Source organism: Emydura macquarii, unplaced genomic scaffold (assembly GCF_026122565.2).
Source record: "Emydura macquarii macquarii isolate MOO-44397 ecotype Brisbane River unplaced genomic scaffold, CSIRO-AGI_Emac_v2 contig_2473, whole genome shotgun sequence".
Taxonomy (NCBI): domain Eukaryota; kingdom Metazoa; phylum Chordata; order Testudines; family Chelidae; genus Emydura; species Emydura macquarii.
In genome coordinates, this window is record NW_027132610.1 from 9525528 (window position 1) to 9547590 (window position 22063).

General features: G+C 41.1%; 1 protein-coding gene across 1 annotated transcript in view; it reads left to right on the forward strand.

Annotated features, from left to right (window-relative positions):
- The window catches only part of MTUS2 (microtubule associated scaffold protein 2), a 247387-nt gene that overhangs the window by 129641 nt on the left and 95683 nt on the right, over positions 1–22063 (forward strand). The window contains exon 4 of the mRNA XM_067562739.1: positions 9658–9819. Within this exon, the coding sequence (XP_067418840.1) occupies positions 9658–9819 (162 nt within the window). The remainder of the gene's footprint in view (positions 1–9657; positions 9820–22063) is intronic.

The window sequence follows — 22063 nt, forward strand, 5'->3', positions numbered from 1 at the left end:
TGCATGTTGGTGACCTTCTACCCTGCTTGCCATTGGGGTAGGTACTGACAACATTATCATGGTTGAATTCACAACTACAAAATGAGGAATAACTGGCTAAACGGAGCTGGCGGTTATAATGGATCACATATTGAATATGAGTCAACAATGTGATGCAGTTGCGAAAAAGGCTAATATCATTGTGGGTTGTATTAACAGGGTTGTCGTATGTAAGAAATGGCAGGTAATTGTCCCGCTTTACTCAGCACTAGTGGGGCCTCAACTAGAGTACTGTGTCCAATTCGGTGCCACACTTTAGGAAAGATGTGGAAAAATCGGAGAGAGTCCAGAGCATAGCAACAGGAGCACTCAATAATTAAAATATAATATTGGTGCAAAACACTGCATCAGCACAGGCTGCATTTTTGCTACACAAATACATAAGAAGGACACTGGAGATGGGCCGAAGCCTCAAAATTTGAATCTAAATTTCAAAAACTTTAGCACGTTTAGGTCTGGGTTTGGTCTTATGCCCATCTGCCATGGGGTGTGTAGGCCCCATTGTATCACAGCCACTAAGAGGTTAACAGGTAAGCTCGCTATCTCCTTAACTGCTGCTACTTGCTGGGTCAGTAACTGCTGGGGGATAAGAAGGCTGCAGATGTGGATCGCTTGATAAGCTGGGCTCAAGCAAACAGTATGTTTTAAAATGGCTCAACGTAAATATATACAAAGATTGTAGGCCATGCATACACACACAATGGGGAACTTTATCCTGAGAAATAATGATTCTGAAAAAGATGTGGGATTGATGGTGGGTAATCAGCTGAATATGATGCTGTGGCCAAAGGGCTAATATGATCCTTGGATGCATAAACAGGGGAATCTTGAGTAGGAGTAGAAAGATTATTTTACCTCTGGCACTGGTGCAATCACTGCTGAAATACTTTGTCCAGTTCTGGTGCCCACAATTGAAAAAGGATGTTGATAAATTCGAGCAGGATCAGAGAAGAGCCATGAGAATGATTAAAGGATTAGAAAACATTCCTTATATAGTGATAGACTCAAGGATTAAGAATATACTTGATTACAGTATATTAGTATGTACATGGGGAACAAATATTTAATAATGGGCTCTTCAATCTAGCAAAGAAAGGTATAACACGATCCAATGACTGGAAGCTGAAGCTAACTAAATTCAGACTGGAAATAAGGTGTACATTTTTGACGGTGAGAGTAGTTGACCATTGGAACAGTTTACCAAGGGTTGTGGTGGATTCTCCATCACTGACAATTTTTCAATCCAGATTGGATGTTTTTCTAGAAGAGCTGTCTAGGAATATTATTTCGGGGAAGTTCTCTGGCTTGTGCTCTACAGGAGGCCAGACTAGTGATCACAATGGTCCCTTCTGGCCTTGGAATCTATGGATCTGTGATCAAAGGAGAGAAGTGGCTGCCAGAGCAACTGAGGAACTGTTGGGATGAGACTCTTTTCAGTAGCAGACTGGTGGGAAGCTGCTCAGGAAGTCAGACTTCAAGAGAGGGAGAATCAGAGAATGTGAGCCTGGAAAAGGCCTTCAAGGAGGCAAGGTAGGAAGCAGCCCAAGAGAGCATCAAGGGAATGCAAGGAACTGATCCCAGCTGCTCAATGCAGGGTTCCTGGGCTGGAGCCCAGAAGAGTGGGAAGGCCTGGTTCCCATATGATCTCTAGTAAAGGGGATAGGTTCACCCCTTAGAGTGAAGAAGTCAGGACTCTGCAGGGGTCTGGTATTATCAACTCTTCACTAGGATCACTGGGCATCTTGTCTTTCAGACTTTCTTGCCCTGGAATAAAACAGAGTGAATGATCCGGCCAGACGGAGGGAAGCCACCAAGCACTAGGCCAAATGATTTGTTGCTGGGATGTGGAAATTGAGGCAGACTTGCCATTGCATTACCCACTGCTGTGAGGTGCACTGGCTGGCCAGACACCATCTATATGGAGCTAAAATAATGAATATCTGCTTATACCATTCTCATTACTGAAGTATTTGAGGGCTTTAAAATTCCTTTCAAAGAAAGGCCCCAATCCTGCAAGAGGGTCTGTGCAGGTGTAGAAGTCCATCTACACAAACCAAGTTGCAGGATCAGCACTTGATACATAAGATTAATGTTTTTCCTTCTTTATTTCTGTGTAGGTCTATGCTGGGAATGCCAAATTAATTATATATATTTACACATGTAAAATATAAATACCGTAGCTGAAAGTATTTCTCTTCTTATCTTGCATTTCACTGGTTTAGAAACATACCAGACTTTTCAGATTAAAGTGTGACATGTTTTACTAATGTGGGACCAAATTTTGGGAAGCACTCAAGGTCAAATTTCCAATTGCTCAGGAACCACAATTGGGCCCAAATTTTCAAAAACAGAGCTCCAATTTAGGAACCAAATTTAGGGCCAGCTTTTCAAGGATGCTCAGCACCCTGTGGTGACACCATGTGCTGATCGCTTTTGAAAATGTGGTTACTTATTTTGGTGCCTAAATAGGTTGAACTCTTTTGAAAATCAGGTTCCAATTTTGGGTGCCATGCTCTTTTGAAAATTGTGGTCTGCATGTGTGTGTATGTATGTATACAAACGTATACTACAGTAATTAAATTATATAGTTGAATTGGTAAAATATGTTAGTTTAATCTGGAATAAAAGTACACTTTGAAGTCAGCAAAATATAGTGTAATAGAAACATTTTCAGCTAGATTAACAAAAATGATTATGAATATCAATCCTTATGCCTCTTGGTATGAACTGATCATGTGCTGGATTGGAAAGAAATCTGTCACCTCACCACTACTCTCAATGATCCATTACACAGTTGCTCTGGTGCACGGTGTGATTTGCACTTTTTTCTGAAATATCAGATGTTGGCTGCTAGCAAAGGCAAAACACCAAATTAGCTGGACTAATAATATGGTCTAGTATGGTAACCTTTTTGCCATCAGAGTAACCCCTATGGACTAGTATGCATTTATATTATGGATCTTGATCAATTATATAGCTTCAGATCAAGTGGAAAATTATGCCAGTGGACGTGTAAAAGGAATTGTATGCATCAATAATTAAACAAGACTGAACTGAAAAGAAGACTGCTAAATTCATGCAATATGAAAGTGAACAGACAAGTTATGCAGCTTATCATTAAAGTATACAAATTGATTGCCAAGGTATATGGAAAAAGTCACTAATAAAGAAGGCAGTTTAATAATTAAAGTATGGGGAAATGATCTAAGCTAGTGAAATATGTTGCTTGTATTTTTGTTTTAAATGTCACTGGCTTATTCACAATGGTTTAGGGATTTTCCTACTCAGACTATTACTCAGAGCACCAGACACTGACTGTAAGTTAACACAACATTTTTTTCTGTAATCTTTTAAACAGTGTTATATTGTTCCTAGGGATTTTCATTACTGGATAAGAAGTATAGTCCTTCCCCTTAAGCTATGGAACATATCACAGTACAACCATTTGTTGCTCTCTGACGTGGTCTCAGTGGTTTGAATCCTGCTCTTTGCATTTTCACATCTGCACAGTTTGACACTTTTATTTACTTGTGAAGAAGTCTCAAAGGACATCATGGTTCTGGTCAAATAAAACTGCAAACTTACCTTTCATTGGGGGGAGAAGGCTATATTTTCCAAAGCTAACCATCATTTTTATCCTTGTAATTACTCGCAGGTACAATTTAAGACAGTTGAGCATCTAAGCACCAGACTCGGTCTGCAAATAAAGTGCTTAAATGACCTGGGCTACACCCACAAATAATCATAGATGCAAAACTGCACCTATAAATATTTGTTTTAGCAAAACTGTGGGCATCAAAGTGTAAACTGGTAAAGCCCAGATAGAAAATCAGGCCAAAATGTTGCAGGTGAATGTTTGTCTTTAAATCATTCTGATTAGCATGCTTTTCTCTCTGCTTTCTATATTCACCTCTGCCCCTGACTTGCTCTGTGAATTTGAGCAAGTCACTTGACCCCTTTGTGCCTCATTTTCCCTATTTGTAAAGTATTTTGAGATATATGCATGACAAGCGCTATATAAGTTGTAAGCAGCATTACTATTTATTATGTGGTATCCTGCCTATAACAACTAGACATACTTTTATTGTTCCAGAGGGGTAGCTGTGTTAGTCTGTATGCAGCAAAAACAACGAGAGTCCTGTAGCATTTTAAAGACTAACAAATTTAATTTCTGCAGGAATAAGCTTTCGTGGGCTGTAACCCACTTCGTCAGATGTGGGTCAGATCTGACATAGTGGGTTACAACCCACGGAAGCTTATGCCTGCAGAAATTAAATTTGTTAGTCTTTAAAGTGCTACAGGACTCTCGTTGTTTTTACTTTTATTGTTCTTAAGCTTGACATCAAGTAGTGTCTGTGAAACTTTCATACAAAAAGGTCTCGGCTACTGCTCTGGATGAATGTGAGAGCTTCACTGAACATGCGTTTCCCTCTTGGGTATGATTATAGCTGCAGTAGGTAACTAACATTTCCCAATTCACTGCCAAAAGGATTTGATGCTTGACCTGCTGTGAAGAGCCGAAAACTTACTCAGTTTAAGGGGTTCACATTGCGGCTCATGAGACCATAGAATAGGACTGGCTCCAAACTCTCTTGTATCTTTTCATGTTTTATTTATCAGTAAAACTAAAAACTTCAAAGTACTTCCAGACACAGGCACTTTTATGACAGAACCTGCCCAAATTCTGTGGCAGAAAAAACTGTAGTACACTTTTAAATATAGATAAAGAAGGTTGTCACTATGGTAGCCCACTTGCCATTGCAAGTCTTGCATGCAAAATCTTCTGTGCCAATTGCAGAGGAATGCACTGCTTTCTGTTCCAGAATGGAACTTTGCTCATATTTACATATGCTCAGTGTGACGTGTGCCTTTGGCAAAATGACTGAATTTCTTTCAAATTAAACAAAGAATTTTTTAAAAATCCCGCTAACATTTTTTGCCTAAAATATTTATGTAACTGTTCGTGCTTTTTTCATTTCAATTTTTTTCATTTGGTATTTTATAAATTTTTTAAAAAAGGAACTACTGGAATGTGCAAAAAAAACTGCCTCTTTTAAACGCTAACAGAAATCTAAACAATTTTCTAACCGTGCTGCCAGGATGAGGGTAGGGAGTTGTGAGGCCCCCAGAGGAATGTTGACTGTGCATTTGAATGGGAACCTGGTTTTGATTCACCGTTTCATTTAAATTTCTAGCCTATAATACTTGGCTCACTTCTGGCCTTTCCCTATCTCCACATGCCTTGCATTGCAGAAGAATGGGTGGGGTGCCCCCATGACTCCCCAGATAGTTCACAAATCTGTTCCGCTTCCACATGTTTTTCCCACAGAAAGGGGGAGCCTTGGGGATCGATGACTTGCAGTAACGAGTCGATAACCAGGAGTGTAGCGGAAGGCCCTCAGCCCCTCAGCACGTTGTTAATACACAAGAAGAGCTCTCCCCCAAGGTTGTCATGCTCTTCTATAATTAAGAACAATATATGTGTATTTGTTTATTTTATAGCACCCACAAGCTGTGCCAGATGCTTCATAAAAGAGCTTAGAATCTAAGTTTTACACAGGACCCAACAATTTAGGGCAAAGCATAAGGAGAGGTCGGGAAAGGAAGGATGGAGGTTACAGCAATGTGATCCCACGGGCACGCCATTCATGCATCTGCACATCTTGCTGTTTCTGTACATTACTTCTTTAGTAAAAAATAAGGAATATGAAGGTTGTAAGAGAGCAAATAATATTGACACTCATTTTGGGCGATAGATAAAAACTTGGTTTCGTGATTGACTGAAAACTGTTAGGTGAGGAGTTACATAATTTGCTTCAGAGAGTTAAGTGGCTGCACTGAGTTAAATGAAACTATTATTCTCCTCTCAGGAGGTGAGGAATAGTGGGTTTTAATTTAGTCTCTGCTTTAGAATGTTAGCTTAAAAGAAAAGAAGAATCCAGAAATGTATGTAGCAAACTGGAATTCCATCCCTGCTGCTCAAGTGATTGGAACAATAAAGGCCCAATCCTGTCCCTGGTGACATCAGTGTGAACAGCACTGAGAATGTGTGTGTGTTTGCACGCACACACGCATATTCCCACACACATTCTCATGATTCATTAATGATTTAAAGAATGGCATAGAGAGTACACATATAAAGTTTGCGGACGATACCAAGCTGGGAGGGGGTGCAAGTGCTTTGGAGGACAGGATTAAAATTAAAAATGATCTGGAGAAATTGTATGAAGGAAATAGGATGAAATTCAATAAGGACAAATGCAAAGTACTCTACTTAGGAAGGAACAATCAGTTGTACACACACAAAATTGGAAATGACTGCCTAGTAGGGTGATCAGATGTCCTGATTTTATAGAGACAGTCCTGATATTCAGGGCTTTTTTTAATATGGGCGCCTATTACCCCTCACCACCTGACCTGATTTTTCACACTTGCTATCTGGTCACCCTACTCCCTAGGAAGGAGTACTGCAGAAAGGGATCTGGGGGGTTCTAGTGGATCAGAAGCTAAATATGAGTCAACAGTGTAACACTTGCGAAAAAAAAAACAACACCATTCTGGGCTATATTAGCAGGAATGTTGTAAACAAGACATGAGAAGTAATTTTTCTGCTCTGTTCCTCACTGATTAGGCCTCAACTCGAGTATTGCGTCCAGTTCTGGGTGTCACATCTCAGGGAAGATGTGGACAAATTGTAGAAAGTCCAGAGCAACAAAAATTATTTAAGGTCTAGAAAACATGACCTATGAGGGAAGATTGAAAGGATGGGATCAGTTTAGTCTGGAGAAGAGAAGACTGAATGGGGGCATAAGTTTTCAAGAACATAAAAGGTTGTTACTAGGAGGAGGAAGTAAATTGTTCTCTTTAACCTCTGAGAATAGGACAAGAAGCAATGGACTTAAATTGCAGCAAGGGCGGTTTAGGTTGGACATTAGGAAAAGCTTCCTAACTATCAGGATAGTTAAACACTGGAATAAATTGCCAAGGGAGGTTGTGGAATCTCCATCATTGGAGATTTTTAAGAGCCCCTGTCAGGGATAATCTAGATAATGCTTCTTCCTGTTGTAAGTGCAGGGGACTGGACTAGATGACCTCTCGAGGGCCTTCCAGTCCTATGATTCTATATGTACAGACTTCATATTTGGGTGAACAACAAGATGAGATCTATTGTTCCTTAAGTAAAACACTGACCTCAGCTTAGTACCTCTTAGATCTATAAATCTTGCTACTCAGCTTGACATCCTCAAGAATTCAGTGTCCCCTTATTAAAAGATGAATAACTGAACAATTATTTTTAAAAATGCTGGGGGTATTTGTTCCTCTTCTGTTCTATTCTCAGCACAACAGTGTATATTGTCATCACTCTCCATGTATTGGGCATTTCTAGATACCTGGATATGAGCACGTCACATTTCAGGTGACTTTCCATTCAGCCTGTTATGATTCTTTAATTATTGGACTTCTGTTGTGTTTCAAAAGGCAAGGGTTTTTGTTGCCAGCTGCACTTCATACTGAAGAAACTGAAAATATTTTTTTGGGGGGTAATGCAAGATCTCTCTCAGAAGAGATTATATAGCTTCCCCTGACACCTCATGCTTCTGTCAGAAGAATTGCTTCTCTGCTGGAAGCTAGCCAGATTTCTAAATTGAAATATTCTCTGTATAATAAATTTCACATAAAAGAATAAGAGATGGGCATATGAGGCTTCAGTAGAAGTACAGCTGAACTGTATTTCTCTGCAAATAACAAGAAATATTTCCTCTTGAAAGTAAATACTTCTATATTTAAAAAAAAAAAAAAAATCAGCCCAAATCAGCTAGGTGAGCACATTTAAAAACCAGTTAATAATTTTAGCAGCATGTGGTTAAATGATTAAATGATTAAACCATGCATGGCTGCAGTGAACATGACATAGATTGGACCAAATTCCCTGGTGGTATAACCTAACTGAAGTCAGTGGAGCTCTGCCAGCAGAGAATTAGATCCATAATATTTAACGTTTGCTACACTGGTGAAAAATTCCTGTAATTCTGAAGCAACCCAACTGTATAACATGGTAGGGGTATTATGTGCATCGCAGTGTTAGGAGGATAGATTTTTGTGGTTTTTCCGCTCCCATTCACAGTACAGTAGATTGTTCTATTTGAATTTGTAATGTAGGGTATTATTTGAGTAAAGGCTAGATGAGTTTGTAGTACGCCATGTAGCTGTAGCAGTGTCAGTCCCAGGATATTAGAGAGACAAGATGGATGAGGTAATATCTTTTATTGGACCAACTTCTGTCAGCAAGAGAGAGAAGCTTTCAAGTCACATGGAGCTCTTTCTATCTTTCCCAGACCTGAAAGAGAGCTCTATGTGGCTCAAAAGCTTCTCTCTTTCACTGACAGAAGTTGGTCCAGTAAAAGATATTGCCTCACCCACCTTGTCTATCACGTGTTTGTCGCAATTCCTGTGAACTTTAGGCATACTCCTTTAACTTAAGGCCTGCATGCAAGCCACCTTAAAGGGACAGCACACCTTAAGGTATTTTTTCAAAGCTGGGTGGTACAGCCTTGCCATGTAACAGAAAAGATGCTTTTCTTTTTCAAACGTGCACCTTTTTATAACAGATCCTTAGATATTCAGAAAGAAAATGAAAAGAGTCTCTTCATGCATGAATAAGAAGCCTGCATCTTAAAAAGACTGAAGACTGTGGCATATTCTCATTTAATAATGTTATCATTTCCCTGCAGGCCACATCTAAATAGCATTTTATTCCTCCCTATCTGTTTAAAATAATGAAAATAAAAGTTATAGTCTTTCTGTGAAATTCTGTGTATTTTTTTTCCCAGTATCTGTGCCCATTTTTCAAGCAAATTCTTCATATTCCTGCAAAAGTTCAAGTCCAAACATTCTGTAATCTCTCACTCCACTTAGACTTTCTACTTAATGGATAAGGAGACAATCCAATGTTGCTTTTTTAAACGTAGAAAAAAAAATTGATTTCCTTATATCCGCAAGGAGCATAGGATGTGATTATTTCTAAGGTGGCAAACGTAGGAAAGCCAAGTGAACACATAAAGGGGTTTTGAAAGGTCAGTATAAAATGGAAACCTTAGCAACCTTAGATTAAGTATGAGAATATGATTGAAATGGATGTGCTGATTAAAGCAGATTTTTCTTTTCATGTCATCATTCAAATTTATTGATTTAACAAACCCTTTCTGATTAAGGGCTTGATTCTGCCGGGTGCTAAGACTTCTGGTCCTGATCCTACATACGCTTACTACCAGATGCACTGCTTTCTACCATCAGTGGCTCCAAGGACAGTAATCAAGCAAAGATGCTTGAGTAGTAAGCATTAAGAAGACTGGTAGTAAGTGTTGTCAGAATCAGGCCCTAAAAACAGCCAAGATTTAATATAATAAAAATTCAGTATTTAGGGGAGTTACTGGGGACCCTTTATCTATGAATAACTGTTTCCATTGGGAGAAAATATATATGTAATGGAGCCAGTCTGAGTTAGGAGGAGAATATGCTATTATAGATTATAATTGTAAATATGAGCTCAGTTGATGCTCCAGAATTTACATACATTTTTTATGAAGTTATAATTAGTGCAATTTTGGCCTCCTGCAGGTTCAGACTTTGGCAGTGAAGAGCAAACCCCTCCTAAGGCATCTGTGCCTTCTAAAGATTTACCCAAGGGGACCATTAGGACTGCATTGCAGGTATCAGCCAGCGCAACAACTCCCCGCAGGAGTTTACTTCCAGCACCGAAAACTACCGTAACACCTGCTGGTAAGTTTTTCAAGTTGGCATATTAGAGTCGCCATCAGCATTACCCAAGTTATGTATAAATAATATTACTACTGTACTCTGTTTCTTAAGTGGTTACTTTCACGTGGCTCTTAGACACAGTACCAAAACTGCTCTGATTTTGATTCCGGTTTGCCACTATGGTGGCACAGTCAGTGACAGGTGTAGTCTCATTTAGCAAACTTAAGAATGTCTGGAGTTCTGCACATACCACAGTATGTCCCGTATTCATGTACCACAATGTCCAGTGTTCATTAAGATACCCACAAAATGGCCTTTGAAAACATGACATTTCTCTAGAGACTGAAAGCTTGTTTTGGGAAGAGAATTTATTGCAAAGTATATTTCCAAGGACAGAAACACTGCATTCCAAAACCAAGGAACTTATGGCATTTTCACTTGAGGGAGGGAAAGGAAGCAAGCAAACAAGGTGAAAATTCCTTGGAACTCTGGTTCCAAATCTTCCCTGTAACTAAACCCTTCTTCAAATCCATCAAGACAGATTTCTTCAAACAGGCCTACAACAATTCATAGTCTCCCTCATGGTACTGGCTTTAACCTAGAAGGTCAAGCACCTACCATCCAATGCAAATCAGCCCTGAACTTCCCTTAATCGATGGCACACTGGAGTTGGCTGGTCTAGAGACGTGCTCATCAAGTGGGGCTATATCACTGGACCCAATACCTGTGGCTGCAGCAGAAAGCCTCAAAATATGAAGCGTCTCCTTCGATGCCAGCTGCTTGAGTGTGAATACTCTTCCAGTGAGCTGGTGGAGTGCACTGATCAGGCAATTGCATTGCATGGATGTGGCAAGAAGCAGTATGAGGACATGACAGGAATCCCTAAATCTGACTCACTGATATCTCTCTGCTTGAAATGAATATTGGCTCAGAAGTACAAAACAAGATTTACCCACTTGGCATTTTCCTTTGGGAAATATGGTTTGGTTGGGCTATCTCCTTAATGACATGATCTTATATAAGACCTAAATATTATAATCCATCATGGCCCAAATAAGAAATACCCTGTATGCATGTAGGAATGTCTATTAAGCCTGGAGTTGTGATAATGGCTTAGACCCAATAAAAGAGAATATTATTTATATTGGAATACCTGTCCCACAGATTTTGGCCCTGATTCAGCAAAAGCACTTAAACATCTATTTATATCTCATCTGCGTCCATATGATTTAAGCACATAGGATCATAGAAGATTAGGGTTGGAAGGAACCTTAGGAGGTCATCTGGTCCAACCCCTTGCTCAAAGCAGGACCAACCCCAATTAAATCATCCCAGCAAGGGCTTTGTTAAGATGCACCTTGAAAACCTCTATGGATGGAGATTCCACCACCTCCCTAGGTAACCCATTCCAGTGCTTCATCACCCTTCTAGTGAGAACGTTTTTCCTAATATCCAACCTAGACCTCCCCCACTGCAACTTGAGACCACTGCTCCTAGTTCTGCCATCTACTACCACTGAGAACAGCCTAGCTCCATTGTCCCTGGAAACTCCTTTCAGGTAGTTAAAGGCTGCTATCAAATCCCCCCTCATTCTTCTCTTCTGCGGGCTAAACAAGCCTAGTTCCCTCAGCCTCTCCTCATAAGTCATGTGCTCCAGCCCCCTAATCATTATTTTCCCTCCACTGGGCTCTTTCCAATTTGTCCACATCCTTCCTTTAGTGGGGGGCCCGAAACTGGACACAATACTCCAAATGAGGCCTCACCAGTGCCGAATAGAAGGGAATAACCATTTCCTCGAACTGCTGGCAATGCTCCTACTAATGCTGCCCAATATGCCAGTTGCCTCCTTGGCACACTGTTGATTCATATCCAGCTTCTTGTCCACTGTAACCCCCAGGTCCTTTTTTGCAGAACTGCTGTTTAGCCAGTTGGTACGTAGTCTGTAGCAGTGCATGGGACTCTTCTGTCCTAAGTGTAGGACTCTGCACTTGTACTTGTTGAACCTCATCAGATTTCTTTTGGCCCTATCGTCCAATTTGTCTAGGTCACTCTGTATCCTATCCCTACCCTCCAGCATATCTACCATTCCCCCCAGATAAGTGTCATGGGCAAACTTGCTGAAGGTGCAACCCCCCCATCCTCCAGATAATTAATGAAAATGTTAAACAAACCGACCACTGGGGCACTCCGCTTGATATCAGCTGCCAGCTAGACATAGAGTCATTGATCACTACCCGTTGAGCCCGATGATCTAGCCAGCTTTCTGTCCACCTTATAGTTCGTTCATCCAACCCATACTTCTTTAGCTTGCTGATAAGAATACTGTGGGAGACTGTATCAAAAGCTTTGCTAAAGTCAAGATATGAAGCCCTTACACAACTTGCAGGCAGAGGAGGGATTTGGGATTTGCAGCTACACCCTTGCTGGCATGCTTTAAGGCATGGAAATGTGAAAGATCCTCATGGGGATCTCTTTGGCAGCACTTAATGGGGCCCATTTCAGGGAGGAAAGATGGACATGTCTGTAGCCCCTGTGGAAATATTCAAATGTAAGAACATCTGGAGATTTATCTTCTAGAAACTCCAGTGTCTCCTACGAGGGTGATTCGTTGTTTTCTTATGTATTTAGTAGTCTATTATAGAAGAAAAATTACTCTCTTGGGTCTTTGATTTGGTTTTACTTTATGTATTACTGCATTTCTTAAATGAAGGACTAAAACTTTTGTGGAATCTCACTATATCTGGAGAAGCAGCTGAAAAATACCAGGCCATTATAAAACTTGGAACCATCATAAGAACTCCTCCTGTTTTTCCCACCAAAGAACCATTGTTTGGCTAATTGCTCCATCTCATCTCACTATTTTATTACAAGACTGGATGTGTCATTTTTAAAACTTAATGTGGTCTTATTCAAAGGGCTTCTTCCTGTCTTTGTGCTGCCCAGCGATGTCTGTTAATGGTTTGGTTGTCTATGTAGCATATCACTTTATTTGGGTTGTTGTACAGCAATCTGATACTCTCTGACTGATAGTGTTTGCCCACATTTCTTTTCCTATTGTGTGACTGTTATCACTTTGAGTGAGCACTGTCAGTTCGCTGCATGTAGAGAGAGGAAGACACAAGGCTCAATGCTGACTCCCACTGTGACCCTTTTGTTCTGGGGGCACAAAGATGCAATATGTCTGTCATGACAGCCAACTGAGAATTCCCCCTACATAGAAGGAATGTGTTTCACTCTGACAATCCTCAACTGCCAAGTGGCCCATTAGCAGCTGTTACAGCCTGGGTATAGCTTAGAGCAGCCCTGGCACTGCTTTAAACTGCTTGGGGGTCCACAGTGGCCTCCCTGATTCCACCCCCCAAGACCAGGGAGCCATAACTAGATCCCCCACTTGTGGTTTCATTCAGCAAAGACTGGATCTAACAGAGGGTTGAACCCACTATCTCTACCCTAAAGATCTCACATTCTAAATTAGGTAAGGCAGTACAGTTCAGACAAATAACCCTTTCCCCTGTTTTATTTCTGAAGAGAAATAAATGTGCAAAGTGGGGGAAAAAACAGCTACATTTTGTAGAAAGATAGAAACAGACCCTGCTAAATAGGTGCAGTTGGCAGGTATTGTATGTTACTGTTATAATACATTACATGGACAGGAACAAAAGAAAATATTGCAATTCAGTTGTCTTATTTCATTTTTGTAAGAGCCGAAGTATCAGGAGGTGCATCTAGACATTGGTCATGAATTTCTTTTTATGAGAAAAGTGTTCTGGTTCCTCACAGTACTAAATGTTTTATAGAGATAAAGGACAAAATAAACAAAGGCAATGAGAAATACAAGTATTTTAGCACAGGTCTGATTCTAGCTCCCGTACCATAATCTATGGATGCTGTCTATAGATCCTCATGGAATATGGAGCTACCTACAAGGTAATCTCTTCTTTTTATGTTCTTAATTATTGGCACTTCTCTTCATTCAGTCCACTGAAGCTGCTTCTTGTCAGTTCTTCCCCTCTCCTAAATGATAAAGCACTAAAAGATATTTGTGAAATTAAATTCTTTATTAAATTGGGAGAAGATGCTAAAGATGAACTAGAAGGGGGGAAAAAGGACAGTGGAGGGCTCATATTACTCTGGGGTTTTCTGATCCCAGACAAACAAAGCTGTATAACTAATGTTCTTTGCTGCTGTTGTATCAGGTCTGATATTTTAAACTTGACAGAAGAAAGTGTCTGTGTGTCTAAACGCAAACCGAAAAGGCTATCCTTCAAAAAGACGTCCTGTAGTCGAGAGACAGTCTGAAGGTTCAAAGTGTTTATGCCACATTGAGATATTGCAAAGTGCAAAGAATAATGGCTAGTGTTGGCTGAAATTCTGCTCTGAGCAAATCTGTATTAGCACTGTAGCTCCACCTCATTTATCAATGGATATCAAAAGTGGGAGACTAAAAAGGATAGGAGAGTGGGGAGGTAAAATCAGTGTTTTAAAATGTTTGAAGAAATCATTAAAGAATAATGTATCCCCCCCATTTTCAGTCACTGACATGTCATAAAGAGGAGAAATGTGATTTCTAGGAGAGATGGTAAGGAAGAGTGCCAATCTTATTACTAAATAACCCTTGCCAGTGCTCCAAGCCAGAGAGAAAATGACTTCCAGCAGCAATGAGCAGGGAAGGAAGAGAAAGCAGTAAAAATAAGGAGATGAAAATGTTGTAATAATGCTCTAAAATATTCCATCAGGCTGGCTGTGTGTGTGTGTACACATACATATAGGGATTCATGATAGTGTAGTGATAGGGTATAAAGATTAAAAAATTTATACTGTTTAAGGGTTGTTGGTAAATGAGATTACAGGTTTTCTTGTATTCGGTAGACACCTCTGGATGTCCCTGTAATAGAGAGTGACCCACTGGGAAAGCAAGCAGTGCAGCTGCTAGACATCAAATAGCTTTGCTAAATTCTAGTGTCCGACAGAAGGGCAGACACATGACACTCTTGGCAGGTGATTGTTATGGATTCCCTCCATGGCACCCGAAGGAGCATGTTGTGATAGATATGGCAATTCCCTGCAATATCCTTGCAAGACTGTATTATATTACGTTTATGAATTATTGTGGGCTGGAATTGTATGTAGCTTCTGTAGGCAAGAGATGTGACAAATGTGAGACCTCAGAGTTCAAAAGACTGTATTGAAAATGTTCCAGACAAGTATGTGCTTTTGGAAGAATAAGTGTTAAGTGGATTTCCTGGGGAATCCATAGGGAGAGGTTAATGGAAATTCCCCAATTCCTCCAGTTATGCAAAATTCCAGCTTTTTGAAGCTACGCCCTAAGGAAAGGTCATTGTCAGCTGATTACCTGTTATAGAAAGCCAAGATCAAAGGCCCAAGCTGTAAAAAGAAATGGCTGATCTGCCCAGTCTGAGTTTTGGTTCTGGATCTGAGATGGATGAACTTGTAACTAAGGAAAAACCCAATTGTGGGTTTGAAGGACTAAAACCTTCCAGAGCCCTAGGTTGGTGCTAAGGGTGACCTCTGGTAAGCTTTTTTGCATGCGTGCAGGTTCTTTTATTGTTTTAGTGTTTTTCTCTGTTGTGCTTTCACCTTAAGAATAAATGTGCTTGCTTAGACAGGCTGTGCGGTAACTTGTAACTGTGACAATTACATGGTTCACAGCCCTCGGAGAGAAAGCAAAGCAGAAACATTGGCCTTGTAAGCAGTCTGGCTTCCTGGGGTTATCACGGAGTAAGGCAGGGAACTGTGCAGCCTTAAAATCCCCAGGCAGGAGGGAGAGAGATGCGGGTCTCTGCCCAGCAAAGGTGATGCTGGGAGCCAGAAGCCTAAAGTGAGATCCCTTGGTGTACCACAGGGGCAAAATATACATGCAGTTGACCTGAAACTGTGACATGTAATGGGTTATGTGCTGCCCTTTAAGCCTAGAGGGGGTCAGAAGACCCCATTCCAGGAACACTGAATCAAACAAAGGCTCAGGAAATGTCCAAAGCTGGCAGAGAGGAAGTGGTCCCAAGGAATTAGTAGTTGAATGAGAAAAACCCAGGGCACCGTTCCTTTCAGGGCCTGGGACCAGGAGCCCTTCAGAGCACCCCTCTCTCCCAGCCACCCAGGAGGCGCTCTCTGTAGAAGGGCAGCCTAGGTGCTGCTTTCTCCCTCAGAAGAAGGAGAGTCTGACAGGAGAAGCAAGCCAAAGCCAGGAGGCTGAGCTCCAGCTGGAAAGGGCTAGCAGTGGCAGCTTTGGGAGGAGAGACTGGGACAGAAGAAGAGTGCCATGTGCGGTAGAAGAGCCAGAGCTGAGGGTGAACTTCTGTGTTGTGGTGATAGACTTTATTTTGGGAGCCTGCGGATTGTTTTCAGCTCTCTTTGTTATCAAACCAGTCCTGGGTGGAGGTGCTGTTAGCGGCGAGACAGGCTGAAGAGGGGAAACGGAGGCAGGGTGCTACACACCCACCTCTGGCCACAAAGGGTGTGTCTACACTGCAAAAAACAAATTCCACAGCAGCGAGTTTCAGAGCCCGGGTCTGAATTGACTTGGGCATGTGGCACTGGGAATACAGGGCTATAAATAGCCTTGTAGACGTTCCCGCTAGGGCTCTGAAACCTGACGTGGGTCTCAGACCCTGAGTTTCAGCCCAAGTGGGGGCATCTACACTGTTATTTTTAGCCTTGTAGCGTGATTCCCTCAAGTCCGAGTAAGCTGAACTGGGCTCTGAGACTGGCTGGCATGGGTCTTTTTTAGCAGAGTAGACATACCCAAAAGGGGGCAATCTGGAGGCAGCTGCCCTATATGGAGCATTTAAGGTTAGAGTCAGAGCTTCTAGAATAAATCCCAGAAGGTCTCGACTTCAGAATAGATTATCTTCATTTACCAAAGTCCGTCCCTCTCCTCCCTAACAAGGCACTTAACAAACGTACAGTGATCAAGATATGCAGCCTTCGGCCTGGTCCACACCACACGGTTAGGTCGATGTAAGCTGCCGTGTGTTGACCTCACAGTGGAAGTGTCAGCACTTAAATTTGGATTCCGCCAACGGAAGTGCCTCTCTCCATTGACTTAATAAGATCACCTCCTCGAGAGGCATAGAGTCATGGCGGATGTAGTTAGGTTGACGCAGTGTCAGTGTAGACACTACATTGCTTACATCAACTGTTACTGGCTTTTAGGGCCATTTCACAATGCCCCCACATTGACAATACAAGCGCTTCTGGTGAGGACGTGCACCACTGACATGAGGAGCCAAGTGCACACACATACAAGCAATTTAATAACTGTGATGGCTGTATGCCGACCTATGTTAAGTTGACATAATTTTGTAGTGTAGACATGGCTTCAGGAATCTGTGAAAGGAGAAGTGACTCACATTCAAGCAGGAGTAACTTCTTATCAGATTAGGAAATCTTCCTTAGAAGGAAGAGCGCTGTCCAAGGAGTCAGTGGATATGTGACCCTGACCCTCTCTGGTATTGGTCTCCTAACGTGGTCTGAAACTGGAGGACAACAACTGTGTGGAGGGTTGGTCGGCCATAGGTCTAGTCTCCACCTCAGTAGTATTTCCAAGTTCCTGCAGAGAGGCGCCGACATCAGATCAGATCAAAATGGAGTCAGGGTTGGAAGCAAAGAAATCCACAAGGTAGGATTTTTTTCCCCCAGCCCTTGCAGAAAGTCAGAGAGACAAGTTGGGCAAATGAGGACACTGCGCAGAAGGCTCCAGCTAAGCAGAGGGGGAACTTTTCCAGTGATGAGCATCAGGTGAAAAGATCAGCTTTGGCTAGAGGATAAACCCTTATAGACCGAAGAGGAATTCGCACTTCTGGCATGGGGTACTTTTAACCATCACATGACATCCTCTTAAAAGGCAGGGTGCTTTTCTAGCAATAGAAAAATAATATGATGTTATTGGGGGATTCTTGTATTTAGGGACAAACTACAAGCCCAGTTCATAGCTCAAATAGCAGAGCCAGGCACTCTCAAGAGTCATGCCACTGAAGTCAAAGGGTGCAGTAAAGCCTGAAGAATGGGGAAGGAAACTCCACAAGGATCCCTTCAGGAATATCTGCCCCTCATTCCTTTGGAAGGTTCCTGGTTCACAGAACAGGCTGCAGGGCCCACTGGTAGAATGGCTCCTGAGAAGCCTACTTACCATGTCTTACCTGGCCACAATTGCCCCCACGGCTGCACTTAAAAAATGATGCTCCTTGTGCAGGTTCCATGGGGAAGGGAAGACAGCTTCATCCAGTTGCTCTTCTCAGATAATCTCTCATTGGCCTGTGTGGGGATGATGTGCTGTCTACCCCATGCTTGCTCCCATTCAATTTGTGGATCATTGAACCAGTGGAAAGGCCTCCACAGTGTCTTGCAGAGGGGTGGTGGTTTTGCGGTGGCAGTGAACCAACTCTTTGGGGAGGGAAGGGGGCCAAAGGGCAGCAGATCTGCACATGGAGGATCCTCACTACCTGTGGATTGAAAAGGGGGCAGAGTGCAAAATCTGTCTCCCAAAGGGCCTGTTTGCATAAGTAAAGTTAATCACTAAGTGTTTGCAGGACCAAGCCCTGTAGCAGTTACTATAAATATATTTATTTCCTAAGCCCCCTGTGCAACCACCCTCCATTACTAAAGCCAAGTAAAGCTTGGAACACAGCACAGGCAGAGTTAAAATACAGTAATAGGCAAGCATTATATACATTATATACTGCAGCATCATTTTCAATAATGGAGGGGGAGGGAGAAAGGAAGAGTCTTGCACAAAGATTGGCATTAATTTTTAATGCAAAACTTTTCTGATGGAGGGAGTTACTAAGCGATATTTGAAATGTCTGGATATTTTGGAATCGGACCTCATTATAACTAGATACACGTAAGAAATGTATTTGTAAAAGAACACGTCCAAATGTATCAATGAGAGGAAAATAAGAAACCTTTCATGTGTTCTATTTTACCTGAAAAAAGACCACCTGAACAGTATATTCTCATTTAAAATAGTAAGGTCAAGAGAGATTATATTACTGGTATTTCACTAAATCTGCTTGTCAACTAAATTGGGCTACAGAATATACAGAATATAGATCTCCTTTAATTAATGCAGATGGTTTCCTATAGCTGCTACTCCACAGTGATTCAGGCAGTTAACAAAAAAAAGTGTGTGTGGGGGGGGGGATCTAGTATGGGACAATAACTAGAGAAGATCATTGTAATGCATATTGTTTTGATGTCATGAACTGATTGCTTTTCTATCGGTCTGTGAAAGCAATACATTTAATTAGGTTTAATTAATCTTTTTTTGCATTGCTTTTTGTGCATAGTCTTTTTGCACATTACTGGACCTCTTTCATTTTTCTTATACCTGGCAATGTATGAAAGATTAAAAAAAAAAGTCATTTGAGCAGGAAGACTGGGACACATCCTTTAATTCCACTGAAATATATTAGCCTAAGAGAGTTGACTTGAGGAATGCAATGGAAAAATGATTATGTTTTAAACCCTAAAGCCATGTACCTTTGAGAAGCTTTGAGAAGTTCTGATCTGGAAGCAAACTTTGTAGCTCATAGCCATTCCTTAAAAAGCTTTTTTTTTTTTTAAATGGACCGTCTTTTTCAATAGGGGTAGTTGTCACGTATGATCTAAGAGCCACATAAATATTGAATACCTTAAATGTCTCAGAAAATGCAAGGACACGTGCAAGTGGAAGTTATTCTAAGAATGTGTGCAGTCACTTTTTCACCTATTTTTGGGCTCATTCTTGCAAGCACTTTGGGCTTGTCTTCACTGCAAATTCAAGTTATAGTTCGAGTGTAGCCCCTAACTCAAGTCCCATCCAAAGACTTAAAACCCTAAGTGAGATGGCACTGTTAACTCAAATTGGCTGGCCCACCAGAAGGTATAGTTTCAGTTTAAGTTAGAGCAACTGCTAACACAACCATTCTGCATTATGGACACAGGGTAGTGCCACTAGTCATCCAATGCTTTCCCACAATTCCCTTTGTACCCAATAAGGACAGACAAGTTCCCACAGGATTCACTGGGAAATAATTTATAGAGTGACTCAGCTTAGTGCAGTACTTTTGAACAATGAAATGTGTCAGAAGTATTAGTGCCACACGTGAGTGAGTACAGTACCAGTGCAAACATATAGACTCAGCAACTTCAGTGTTATTTCACAGTGTGGCCACTCTCACTTGAGCTAGGTTAACTTCACAGGAGCAATTGAAGTGTAGTTAACTCAAGTTAGCTCTGCAACAAAGACATAGGGCAGGTCTACACTTACAACGCTGCATCGGCGCAGCTGCATTGATGTAGAGCATCTTTAATGAAGACACTCTACACTGACAGGAAAGAGCTCTGCTGTCAGCATAATTAATCCAGCTCTCCTCCTGACATAGCACTGTCTACAACGGGGGTAAAGTCAGTATAACTATATCACTCAGGGATGTGGATTTTTCATGTTTCACACCTTGTCCACATGCTGATTGACCCCTTCAAAGAATTCTAATAGATTGGTGAGGTATGATTTCCCTTTTCAAGAGCCACATTGACTATTCCCCAACAAATCATGTTCATCTATGTGTCTGTTAATTCTGTTCTTTATTATAGTTTCAACCAATTTGCCTGGTACTGAGGTTACGCTTACAGGCCTGTAATTGTCGGGATTGCCAGTGGAGTCTTTTTTAAAAGTTGGCATCAAATTAGCTGTCCTCCAGTCATCTGGTACAAAAGCTGATTTAACTGATAGGTTACATACTATAGATAGTAGTTCTGCAATTTCATATTTGAGTTCCTTCAGAACTTTATTACTGTTTAATTTATCCGTTTGTTCCAAAACTTCCTCTGCTGGCACCTCAATCTGGGAGGTGGAAACTTGTATATAACATACCAGGGAGCAACTAATAGTAAGACACTGAGCCTCAACGTTCCCCTAAGAATTTGCCCCAGAGGCTCACCCCACAAAATGGGGAGGATGGTGTATGAGAGGGTTACATGCGTCCATGAACTTCACAAAAGAAGGAAGAGATCTAGTTTTTATATTATCTCTGTAGTATTAATAATGCTACCCTAAAATGCTACACTCATTTCAAGGAACTTTTTAATACATTTTCCTGTATGCCAGACTTTGATTTTTGGAGTGATAGTTTAGTACTTTTTTTTTCTTTTTTTGTTGTTGTTGTTTTACACCAGCTAACTTTTGAAAAACTGTGTCCATTTAAAGAAAGTCGGAAAATAATCACCTTCAGATGTTTCAAGGAAATAGTCTTTGTCCTCTTATTCCTTACCAGGTGACTTCAAACTTGAAACAAACACAAAGGGAAAAATTACACGCTTTAGCTGTTTCTAGTTCAACAAACATACTCTTTCTTTTACATCTACCTATTTATTCACATCCTTTCAGTGTCTCATAGATCACAGGATGTACAGTCTCTAGAGAGAATTGGATTGTTCTTATTCCAGAGAATCCATCATATTTCTAGCTTTGCTCATTTTGTCTCAAACACTGTGCACAGATGTCTCATTACTCACCATGGACATGACTAGTCATGATTATGGGGGGGAGGGGGAGAAGTAGAAGAAGCTTGGTGTGGTTGTCAGTTAATGACTGGAAAATACTTCCTTGGCTTTTGTTTTTTGGTTTTTTAAACTTGCAGATTGCATTACTAACTTACATAATATGCCTGAAAACAGTTGTGATCCAAACTCACAGCAAATAGTTACACTGAATTGTTAATGATGTATATAGCATGTAGGATTTGTTTAGGAATGACTATTCAGTACTAATTTGCCAGTATGTTTTCAATCCGAAGGGTAAATGCAAATTGAACCAATGTTAAAGGCTGTATTATGTGGGCCTTTACAGGGCCTGGAACAATTTTTATAATGGGGGTGCTGGGAGCCATTGAACCATACTATAAATCCTGTATATAATGGAAATCACTTCAAGCCAGAGAGTGCGGTAGCACACCCTTCTCCTCCCCCCCCCCCCTTCCCCGCACACCCTTAGTTGCAGCACCCATGGACCTTTAAAGACTAGACTGGCAAGTACACAGTGAGGATCAGTGCTGCACAGTGCTTCAGGAAGATGGCCTAGATAATATACTAGATGTTTTTTATTTCTAATTTCTATTATAAGATTCCATACTGTTTGGGAAAAGACACATTTTGGGGGTTTGCCCATAGCCAAATTACTGACGGAAGATTCAGCACCTCTATAGTGTTTTGATAACATAAGATCTCCCATTTTTAATTGCTACATTTGATTTTATACCTTTAT